The sequence below is a fragment of the Pipistrellus hanaki genome (genome assembly GCF_964339955.1).
Source record: "Pipistrellus hanaki genome assembly, chromosome: 7".
Classification (NCBI taxonomy): Eukaryota; Metazoa; Chordata; class Mammalia; order Chiroptera; family Vespertilionidae; genus Pipistrellus; species Pipistrellus hanaki.
Genome location: NC_140509.1, coordinates 5,826,076 through 5,837,807, shown reverse-complemented (window position 1 = coordinate 5,837,807; position 11,732 = coordinate 5,826,076). Strand labels below are relative to the sequence as shown.

Sequence of the window (11,732 nt, the reverse complement as noted above, 5' to 3'; positions counted from 1 at the left end):
TGATTTCAAGATACAATGGCCAAAGCTGCTGTATAATGGAAGTGAAATATCGGGCTCCATTTTTGTCACATGGACCAGAGCCCCAGAAAGCCCAGAAATGGACTGATCTGGCTATTAACAAGGTTAACCTTGGTATTGCCTGGGTTGTTTCTACTGCCTTCCACCAAGCACAAGTTCTTAAGGTAAAGGTATACCAGGCAATGCCGATCAGGCATGTTCTTCGCATGGAGGGATGCCAGAGGGATATGGTGGGCCGGGGAAAGAGAGAAAGGGAAGAAAATCTGTGTGATTTTAAATTCTGGTGAGCCTAAGGTAGAATAATTCCATTTTCCAGTGACTGGATCTCCCTTCTCCCCTTCCAAGACTTTAGAAATGCCATACTTGAGGGGACTGGTGATCCATTTGTCTCCATTCTGCCTTTGAAGAAGCATTAAGGGAGTCTGTGGAGTTGTATTTCACCAAATAGCCCTAGTGGCCTGCAATTCCTTTTGGGGGCCTCCACCATGCAAGGACTCCTTACCCCCTGCAGCCCTGCCAGAGCACTTGACAACAAGCACCACAAGTTTCTGATTTGCTATGAGAAGTGCTTCCTTTTGCCTAAGGCTCTGCAGTGCAGCCTGCAAGCTAATATTTCAGGACCTGGTGAGCATGTCCTTCCTCTTGCTGGGTATGTGATCAAGCATCACCCTCTGCTATCCTTTAAGACGGATCCTCATCTTAGTGCCTCCACACCCCCATCATTTTGCTGCTCTCTGCACCTGTATATTTTCAGTAAGACCCAAGGTGCACAGGTGATTGAGACGCTAGCATGGCCGTGTGTGAGGTCCTTTTCTGGGTTGCCTCCATGTGCCCTTGCTGATGATGTAATTGGCCTTTTGGCCACAGTAGCACATCGACCCTTCCCCTCAGCAATGCCTCCATTTCCGTCCTGAGTTTTAACAGAGCGCACTGTCAGCTGCTGTGCTATCTTCTGTAAGTGCATTCCTTCCCACACCTGTCACTTTCCTGAGTATTCACAGCCTGGCTTGTGACCCTTCTGCAGTGTGAGTGTGTGTGTGTGTGTGTGTGTGTTTGTGTGTGTGTTGTGTGTGTGTTTATAGTCTCTGGTTTACCTTTCAATGCCTACAAGTAGTAACATATGATTGCATTGTAATATCCTACTTAAATAATGTTAAACCAAGCATCAATCAGTAGGAAACTTCCCCTGTTAACACTCTTTCCAGAAACATGTTTATTCTTAAGTCTCTAAGTTTCCAAAATATTCCCATAATCTCACAGTAACTGGTGCTTTTAAACTGCCTTAATAAAGAACTTGGCAAAAGTTCTTTAGAAGTCTGAACAAATTAGATACTGTTCCTTCTTGAACACATGTTTCTTTTTATCCTAAAAAATCTATAATATACAAGTTGGGCATGATTTCCCACAGGGAAACATTTTACCTTTCCTTCAATAGGTCAATGTGATCAAGACTTTACTGACACTACCAAATCACTAATTTACCAGCCTGCCGACTCAAGGTGAGTTAGCTCATAAGTTTCTGTCCAATCAACACAGTCTGAAGTACACAAAACAGTCGAGATGAAGGTAGAGTGTTAAGGAAGAATTAGGTAGGAAAGAAAGGAAGAAATTGCGCTTTTTGTGGGCAGGGGTCAAAACCTAGCTAGGATGAAGGGTATTTTTTTTTTTTTAAGACAAAATTACATGATTTTAAAAAGCCATCGTGATAGAGGGGAGGGGGGTGTAACAGACTAAGGTGTTTGTGTTATAGTTTAAAACACATTTTCAGCTCCCAAACCAAGAGCTCAGGAGAGTGCTGGTGGAGTCATAGTGCTGGGGAACAGATGTGCCAGGGACCCTGGAGAGAGGCAAGCACCTCCGAGGTGCAGCCCCGGAGAGAGGCAGGATTCTAGCAGGCACCTGGGGCTCAGAACCAAGCTCCCCACTGATCCCTGCCACATCATGCCTTCAACCACCTTACTCAGAGTGATTATTATTTTCTTGACTTAAATTTCAAATAAACTGTTACAGAAGGGAAAACCACTGTTTACTTTCTACCACAGCATCACGATGACAAAGCAGTAACAAAGGAAGCTGAACCCTGAAAAATCTGATTGTAATATCAGCCAAGAAGATGAGCTTGGTTCTCTTTCCAAAAAAAGCAGGGTCCCGGTCTCCCTTATCTCGTGCCTCTCCTGCCTCCCGCCTTGCTGGCTGCTTCCTGTTGCACTCTAGCCCTGTGGCCAGAGCGCAGGCAGGACTGTTCGGGTCTGCTACAGGAAGCTCTAGGAAGAGAATCTTTGGTGGCTGAGTGTGTGACTGAGGAGGTGAGCACCTCCCCGTGTTCACACAGGTTGTGGAGGAAGCACATGTCTGTCGTGAAACCATGCAGTGAAATGGCCCTAGTGTGGAGACGATGCCACCTAGTGTGCAGAGGACCAACAGCTTTATATAGGCAAGACGGGATGCGTGAGCCACGCACAAAGCTGCCCCCAACTTCCGGGAACACAGTCATGCGTGGCTCTGTGTGCCATCCCAGGGACAACACCTGGCAGAAAGGAGGTAAGCACTCCCGGTGCCCTGGCCTCCTGAGCCCACATGTTCCACACTGGAGGCGGCCTTCTCGCGGGTGCGGATGTTGCTGGTGACTGCCTCTCCTTGGCACAGATGGCTGAGCCACAGCTGTCAGAGCTCAAAGAAGGGGTTGTATTTCCTAAGCTCCTGAAAAAGTTTGTCTTTCTCCTGGTTGGCATTGGCCAATGCTTGTTTAGTTTCTAGAAGTTCCTTTTGTAGGGCAGACAGTTCTTTCACCTGAGGAACAATAAGTAATTCAGTTAATAAAGTAGCACAACCTGAAAAAAATAAAAAACAGTACGGGAACAAGGTGGAAGAAAGATCCACAAGTTTGGCCAATGCTCAAGAGAACCCAAGTCGATTTTTTCTAGGCGTCTAATCCCCTCCTCAGAGTTCATCAGTTACAAGGACAACGGCTGGAAGATGTGTGGTCAGCAACCATCCTTCTACCGCCAGCTCCTGATTTGCATCCTCTACTCAGTGCATGTAGAGGCTGCTACTAGGTGACAGAGCCCAAGCCACCATCCACATACAGCACAAGAAACCTTTCCAGCCTTCTGGGGTGCTGTGTGGAAGTTTTGTGTTGTTTTGTTTTGTTTTGTTTTGGGAGGGGGTTTTTTGTTTGTTTTTTAATATATATATTATTGATTTTTTACAGAGAGGAAGGAAGAGTGATACAAACATTGATGAGAGAGAAACATCGATCAGCTGCCTCCTTTACACCCGCTACTGGAGATATGCCCGCAACTAAGATATGCCTTGACCGGAATTGAACCTGGGACTTTTCAGTCCGCAGACCGACGCTCTATTCACTGAGCCAAACTGGTTAGGGCCAGCCTTCTAGGTTTTACCAGCTTCTGCGACTACAGTCCCTAGGGGCTTATGGGGAAGGTACTGTTCAGTTAGGTCCTCTCTTGCTGCCCAAAAGCCTCCCCTGTGAGCAACAAAAATACCTGTTCTTTTGGGAGCTGTCTCTTTTCACTGTTCGGTACTTCAGCTGGTGGTCTGTCCTGAGCAGCAGCTGGAAAAAAAGTAAAGGTTCTAAATGACAAATGGCTGCCCAGATGCAGTCAATTCCAGTTGTCACCTATTCCCTTACAGGAGAAGGCAGGGAAGCCAGGGGGCTCGCAAGCCCAACTCACCGCCTACGTGGAACACACCGTCATCACTCCGCTTCAGCACCACATGCTCCATGGCTAGAGTGACGGGCACGGGGCCTGGGGACGTCGGGTAGATGGGGGGGATATCATCCTACAGGAAAGAGGGAGTGCATGATGCCCCCACCAGCTCAGAGCAATCAGGTATAGCCCAGGCTTCTCCCATCAGCCTGAAGCACTGCTGTGTCATTGTTTATCCACACATTCTTGCAAGGTGTGAGAGGCAGCAATGAGTCTCTCCCATTCCAGAGATGGTGAAACAGGATCAGATAAACTAGGGACTTCACACAACCACGCTGCAAGCCAAGGACAAGGTCAGAGCTACAGACAAGGTTGCGGGCCTGAACATGGGGCTTTTTGACAACACAGATGTATATAAAGCTATAACATTGACAAAGAATTCGAATATGCTTTTCCTCACTCATTTTACAGAGACAAGGCAAGAGGCTAAAGCTGTCACTGCCAGAATTCCTGGCCTGATAAAGACTAGGGTGAAAACCCAAAGTCTCTCTCACCTTCAGGGTGATTCTGGAGGTCAGGAGCTCAATCTGCATGGGAACCACCACCGGAATCGCCTCATCCTCCAAGAAGGGCCCCAGGCCATTGAGCACAGAGGTGAGCAGCTCAAGGTCACAGCCTTGAAGCACTAAATGCAGGAAGCCATTCTTTGTGGCCAGGGGGGAATGAACAGCTGCACCAGGCCCCACCTCAAAGCGTAGGCCCACAGCTGGCCTGATGTGGCAAGTCTTTGAGGTTGAGGATTCTTGAAAACTTGTACCTTAGAAACAACAGAAGGAAAACATTAATTAAATAACAGTCAGGGACTATTCTAAGCACTTTATGTATACACTAGAGGCCCAGTGCACTAATTCGTGCACAGATGGAGTCCCTCATTCTGGCAGGTAATCATCCACCCATGGGGGCCGGCTGGCTGGGAAGGGGCCATGGAAGGGCTCCAGGGCATGTCCGGCCCTCTTGCCCAGTCCTGATGACCAGACCCCAGCAGCAAGCTAACCTGTTGGTAGGAGCATCTGCCCCCTGGTGGTCAGTGCATGTTGATCAGTGACTGATCGAGCAGTTGGCCAAAAGTTCGATCCATTAGACACTTAGCATATTATGCTTTTATTATTTAGACATAACATTCATAACAACCTATGCCAAAAGTATTATCATCCTTCCCATCTTAGAGAAAAGGAACTTAGACCCAGAGAATAACTGCCCAAAGTTACACCATTTAGAATAGCAGGACAGGATGTGAGCACTAGCAGCCTGACTGTGAAGGCCACGGGCTATAATGCCCATGGTGGAAGGGAGGCCAAGAGCCAAAAAAGTTGGCCTTGCTAAGAATGGCCAAGGAAAGCTCTGAAAACATAGAAGCCTCTACTTTGCTAAATTTGAGTGTCTCTTCCTTTCTGTCAAGTCTTGGTCTTCCCAGATAAAGGCACGCCTCTCTGATAAAGCCAAGCAGGATCCACGCTAATCTCAAAATTCCACAAAAAACAACCTCAGCTGTAGCCAAGGATATGGAACAACCGTGTACTTACATAACTGCTAATGGTACAACCATTTTCGAAAACAAAACTATCTAGAACAGTTAGAGCTTTAACTTCCGGAATGACCTAGAAATGATATCCTCAGGAATAGAACTCTGGAGAAGCTCTCCAACATACATACTAGAGACGTAAACAAGGATGTTCAGGGCAACAAAAAAAAAAATACTGCAAACAACCCAAATGCCTGTTCAGAACAGACTGAAGAAGTAAATATAGTGATGGGTTCAAGAGGTGTTTGAAGGATGATGGTGATGATTGCACAACTCTGTGAACTTACTAAAAATTATTGAATTGTACATTTATAGTGATTGAATTTCACAGTACGTTGTTTTATTAAAAGCAAATTATACCCTCATTTAAGCCGTTTTTAAAAAGCAAAAAGTAGTATATTTACACAATAGAATATTATATAGAAGAGACAATAAATTATAGCTAACTCAACAGCCTAGAAGAATCTGAAGAATATCATGTTGCTTGAAAAAAATCAAAAAGAATAAAAAACTATAATTCCACTTAGAATAAAGCAAAATAACACATTGATACAAATATACATAGAAGCATTGTAAAGCAAGAAAGTGACAAATTCAAAATTCAGGGAGCCCTCTGACCACGGGGAGAGGAGAGGCAGAGGTTTAGGAGAGGAGTCCCAGGGCTTCAAAGTTAATGGCCCTATTTTATTAAACTAGGAGGTGGGTACGTGGATTTACTATATTGTTATTTTTTTTATACCTTACATATACCTTATAAGTATTCCTTATTATTTACCTAATATTTTAAAGACCAAAATTTTAAATGAAATGTAACACAAGCCTAGATTTTTCCTGTCATCTTTTAAAGTCTAAATGATAATTCACATCAAAGGATTTAATCTGAGTGACAGAAGCTCCTTGGTCAGATATAATTTGATATCAGCAGCCACAGAATGAATAAGTGGACACAGTCTGATGAATAAGCTTAAGGAGCATGCGGGAATGAAAGAGCTCCCGGAAGTTCCCGGAAAGAAGGCGGCTTCGACCTTCCCGGGAAGGGCCTTTCCGACGGGCAGAAGAGCCTGGGGCCCGAGGAGACAAGGAGCCTAGGTTGCCTCCACCCCGCTGAGGGAGTTCCTCTTGCCCCTACCCCCCCAGGCCTTGTATATAGATTATAAATATATAAGGGGAAAGGGGTGGGTGGGAGGGGTTGTGGGGCTGGGGCCTCGCTTCCCCTCCTCCCTGCTCCCCGTGGTCCCCTATCCCTGGGGCCATTTGTTAAAAAAATAATAATAATAAAAGTATTTTAAAAATAAAATAAATAAAATAAATAAATAAATAAATAAATAAATAAATAAATAAAATAAAAAAAAGAAGGCGGCTTCGTTGGGAGTCCTTCCCCCCCCCAATGGCTCCTGGAGGGAAAGGCTAAGGTCCTGGCTAGGGCAGCCGCCGCTGGAGCAGTGACAGAAACCAGCTAAGCTATGGCTGCCCCAGACAAATCCCACCAGCTTGCTGGAATGGCAGCCCTCCTTACCTGGGCACTGTCCATGCAGGAACGGCCAGAGCTCCACGGCACCCAGGTGCTGCAGGCTTAGTTCCTCTGCCTGCAGGGCCACAGTCAGGTCCTCGCCACGTACCTCAATCCCCAAAGAGACCTCGTTCACCTTCAGCACCAGAACCGAGACCTGTAAAGGAGACTATCTTAGCTGAGTCCTGAGCTTCCAGCCTAGAGCCTGCCCTCCACAGAGGAGGTAGAGCAGCTGACCGGGTGAGGATGGAGGTCTTCCCCGCTGGGTGGGGCCAAACTGTTGGTGTCCGGTGACCCCTGCCCACAGCTTCCCACGACGGAGCTCCCTTGAGCACCAGCGCAGTCCAGGACGCTTGGGAGAGATCCTGGTGGAAGAGACTCTGAACCAGACTCTGCATAAGAAAGGCAACAAAAGAGTTTGAAAGTCAAAAACTCCTGTTCAAATACAACCTCTAAAAACAATGACAACTGCAAAGACAAAACATGGCATTTATAAGACTAGAAATTTGAAGACTAACTACATATTTGATGAATTTAAGGAATTACTGTTAATTTTTAAAAGTGCAATGGTATTTCTTTAAATATTTTAAAAGTTTATAAAGCAAGTCAAGTGTCCAAGGATGGATAAACAGATAAACAAAGCCTAGCTGGTGTGGCTCAGTGGATAGAGCATGGGCCTGGGGACTGAAGGGTCCGGATTCAATTCCGGTCAAGGGCACATGCCTGGGTTGTGGGCTCGATCCTCAGTGGGGACACAGGGGGCGGCGTGCTGGAGGCAGCCCATCAGTGATTCTCATCACTGATGTTTCTATCTCTTTCCCTCTCCTTTCCTCTCTAATATCAATAAAGATATATCATTTTAAAAATGAATAAACAAAATACAAAGGAAATTCTGACACATGCTACAACGTGAATAAACCTTGAGGACATTAGGTTAAGTTAAACAAGATGGTCACAAAAGAACAAGTACTATATGCTTCCACTTATGAGGTACTTAGAGTGGTCAAATTCATAAAGAAAGAAAACAGAATGATGGTTAACAGGAGTATGGGGATAGAGCTTCATTTTTTTAGGATGAAGAGTTCTGGAGATGGATAGTAGAGATGGTTGCACAACTATCTGAATGTACTTAATGCCACTGAATTATAATTAAAAGAGTTCAGATGGTCAATTTATGTGTCTTTTACCATAATTAAAAGTTTGTATTTTCTAGAAATGCACAGTGAAAATATTTATGGATCAAATGATGTTTGGGATTTGCTTCAAAATAATATGGGAAGAAGGGAAGTGGGCAGAAATATGTATGAAATAAAAATGACCGTGTATTCTTAATATTTGAAGTTAGGTAATGGATATATGAGGGTTCATGATTTCATTATTTACTTTTATATATATTTGAAATTTCCCATAAGGAATTAATAATAATAATAATAATAACAGCCCAGCTGGGGTGGCTCAGTGATTGAGCATCCTATGAACCAGGAAATCACAGTTTAATTCCCAGTCAGGGCACATGCCTGGGTTGTGGGTTTGATCCCATGGGAAACATGAAGGAGGCAGCTAATCAGTGATTCTCTCATCATTGATCAGCTGATCCGTTTCTATCTCTCCCTCTGTCTCCCTTCCTCTCTTAAGTCAATAAAAAATATATTTAAAAATAATAATAACAAAACAAACATGGGCACACACGATTCAGCTTAAAAAACAGTACATTCTCTTTTTCTTTTTCTTTTTTTCATTTAGAAACTTAAGGAACAATTTTTTAAAAATATATATTTCTATTGATTTCAGAGAGGAAGGGAGAGGGAGAGAGCGAGAGAAACATCAATGATGAGAGAATTATTGATCAGTTGCCTTCTGCATGCCCCCTACTGGGGATCGAGCCTGCAACACAGGTTTGTGCCCTTAAGTGGAATCAAACCCTTCGGTCCGCAGGCCAACACTCTATCCACTGAGCCAAACCAGCTAGAGCAAGGAACAATTTTAAACGTTTGCTTTCCAGTGTAATTTCCTAAATTGATCTAATTCCTACAAGTTATTTGTTTCATCATAGACAAAAAGCTCCTAGTTATTTTTCAATAATAAAATACATAGTTAGGCAAAAACCAGACAACATACACACACCATTAACACCAGTCACAAAACTAATACTATGCTGCAGCTGGGTGGCTGTAAGACTAGTCTTGTTCTGAGATAAACAATAACTTAGAAGATGTGGGGATAAAGCTAGCCACAAATCCATTAAAATTTCTCTTTTTTCTGTTTTGGCTAAGAAAATGTCTATTTTATCTAATCTCAGCTCCTTCTGCATCCTACTGGTCAGAATACAAGCAGCAGAAAGAATGCTTTCTGGACTTCTAGAACATTGGCTGGCTCTGTTTCCACTTACCAGACTCCATGAGCATCACGAAGTTATCACTGCCATCACTATCTACAGAAATCCGGTCTTCAAGGCCACTGCTGTCCAACGAGACACCATCAAATGACTGCTGAGATACTGTCCTCTTCATGGAAAAAAATCGGAATCGGGAAGCACCTCCACTTACTGGGGCTGACACCTTCTCATCTATCTTGGCCATGGTCTCTCTGTTCAAAAATAAAAAACAAAACCCACAGATGTGGCTCCAGAAACATTGTTTCGTTCCCTTTCAATAGCATTCCCTCAGCCCAGACAGTTATTATATACATAAACTTTTATATCAACTATTTCCGCTATAGGGGAGAGGAGTGTCACGCCATTTTAAAAAATATATTTATTATTTTTTACAGAGAGGAAGGGAGATAGAAACTTCTATTACCTGCCTCCTGCACGCCCCCTACTGGGGATGTGCCCACAACCAAGGTACATGCCCTTGACCGGAATCGAACCTAGGACCTTTCAGTCCGCAGGCCGACGCTCTATCCACTGAGCCCAACTGGTTTCGGCTGTCACACCATTTTAACAGGTGGCCTTTATGAATCCTCATATTCCAGCATTTCAAGCTGCATAAGCAGCTCTCTCTTATCAACATTCAATGTCAAGGTTATTTAAGGTCATGCCATACAGAGAACAACTACCCACAGCCCATGCTAATGAATAGCACCTGAATCCACCATTCATTCCAGAAGTATTAACTAAATAACTTCCGCATACAAGGCACCATACTAGGCACAGGGCAGAGGTGAAGGGCGAATAAAGTGATGAATAAGACATCCCCTGCCCTCAAGAATTTATCATCTAGAAGGCAGGAGAAGACTCAACATAAATAACACTATCTGGGGGTAAGTTACACATACCACAAGAGAGGGACAGAGGTACAAGCTAAAGGCAAGGCAATATCAAAGAGGGGGAAAGATGAGGAGAAGGGGATCAAGAATGGCTTTGTGGAAGGAGACGGCATTTGAGTTGGTCCTTGAAGGACACTGAAAGAAGTAAGAAAAAAAGCATTTTATGGGGAAGAAACAGCATCAGCAAAGGCATAGAACCAGAAAACAAAAAGTCCCTTTAGAGACTAGTAAGTAGCTCAACCCAACTGGAGCATAAATTTAGGGAAAGAAGTGGAAGATAAAGTTAAAAAGGCATAACATTGTGAAAAGAAGCCTTCAAATACTTTTTTTTTAATAAAATATATTTCTTTATTAATATCATAGAGGAAGGAAAAGGAAGAGATAGAAACATCAATGATGAGAATCATTGGTCAGCTGCCTCCTGCACGCCCCCTACTGGGGATCGAGCCTGCAACCGAGGCATGTGCCCTTGGCAGGAATCTAACCTGGGACCCTTCAGTCCACAGGCCAACGCTCTATCCACTGAGCAAAACTGGCTAGGGCTTCAAATACCTTTTAATCCTATCCTCCCATTTTACAGATGAAGAAACTGACTTATGGTTAAAGATGAACTAAAAAAAAAAAAGAAAAAAAGAAAAAGAAAAACCCAAGTCTATTACCTTCTTGCAAAGCACTTTTTTTTCACTTTACCAATTGGTTGCAGCCAAATTATAGAAAATCCTGGATGAAAGATTATATATGAACGGGTTTGGAAAACATCTGAGAATCCCTGCTCTAGGAATTGTGGGAAATCTCTGTTCCTTCTGCTCAGTATTTATATACTCTAAAGAAATACAGTTGATTATCCTATACTAGAGGCCCAGTGCATGAAATTCATGCACAGGGGGTGTGTTCCTCAATCCAGCCTGCACCCTCTCCAATCTGGGATCCCTCTCACAATCCAGGACTGCTGGCTCCCAACTGCTCACATGCCTGCCTTCCTGATTGCCCCTAATGTTTCTGCCTGCCAGCCTGATCACCCCCTAATCACTTCTCTGCCAGCCTGATTGATGCCTAACTGCTCCCCTGCAGGCCTGGTCACCTCTAACTGCCCTCCCCTACAGGCCTGGTCCCTTCCTAACTGCTCTCCCCTGCAGGCCTGGGTCCCCCATAACTGCCCTTTCCTACAAGCCCAGTTGCCCACAAATTCCCTCCTCTGCCAGCCTGGTCACCGCTAACTGCCCTCCCCTGCAGGTGTGATTGCCCCCAACTGCCCTCCCTTGCAGACTTGGTCCCTCCCAACTGCCTTCCCCTACTGGCCATCATATGGCAGCCATCTTGTGTCCACATGGGGGCAGCCATCTTGTGTGTTGGAGTGATAGCAATTTGCATATCATACTTTTATTAGCTAGGATAATAAAAGGCTAATATGCAAATTGTTCAAATGTCAGAACAACCCTATGACACACACTGACCATCAGGAGGCAGATGCTAAACACAGGAGCTGCACCCTGATGATCAGTGTGCTTCGCTGAATAGCTAAAAGCCAGGCTCACAGCTCGCAAGTGCAGCAGTGGTGGCGGGAGCCTCTCCCACCTCTGCTGCAGGCAGGCAGTAAGGAGCGAGGGGTCCCAAATTATGAGAGCCCCAGACTGTGAGAGGCATGTCTAACTGCAGGCTTAGGCCCAATCCTGAGGGGTCCCAG

At 44.6% G+C, this 11,732-nt stretch overlaps 1 protein-coding gene across 1 annotated transcript in view; it reads right to left on the bottom strand.

Annotated features, from left to right (window-relative positions):
* Nucleotides 1-2,022: 2,022 nt before the first annotated feature.
* Nucleotides 2,023-11,732, bottom strand: part of BLTP3A (bridge-like lipid transfer protein family member 3A) — a 54,902-nt gene continuing 45,192 nt past the window's right edge. Inside the window, exons 15-21 of the mRNA XM_084889982.1 lie at nt 9,171-9,367; nt 7,019-7,173; nt 6,788-6,938; nt 4,244-4,506; nt 3,714-3,822; nt 3,525-3,592; nt 2,023-2,808 (exon numbers count right to left, since the gene is read on the bottom strand). Coding sequence (XP_084746108.1) covers nt 2,683-2,808; nt 3,525-3,592; nt 3,714-3,822; nt 4,244-4,506; nt 6,788-6,938; nt 7,019-7,173; nt 9,171-9,367 — 1,069 coding nt within the window. The 3' untranslated portion in view covers nt 2,023-2,682. The remainder of the gene's footprint in view (nt 2,809-3,524; nt 3,593-3,713; nt 3,823-4,243; nt 4,507-6,787; nt 6,939-7,018; nt 7,174-9,170; nt 9,368-11,732) is intronic.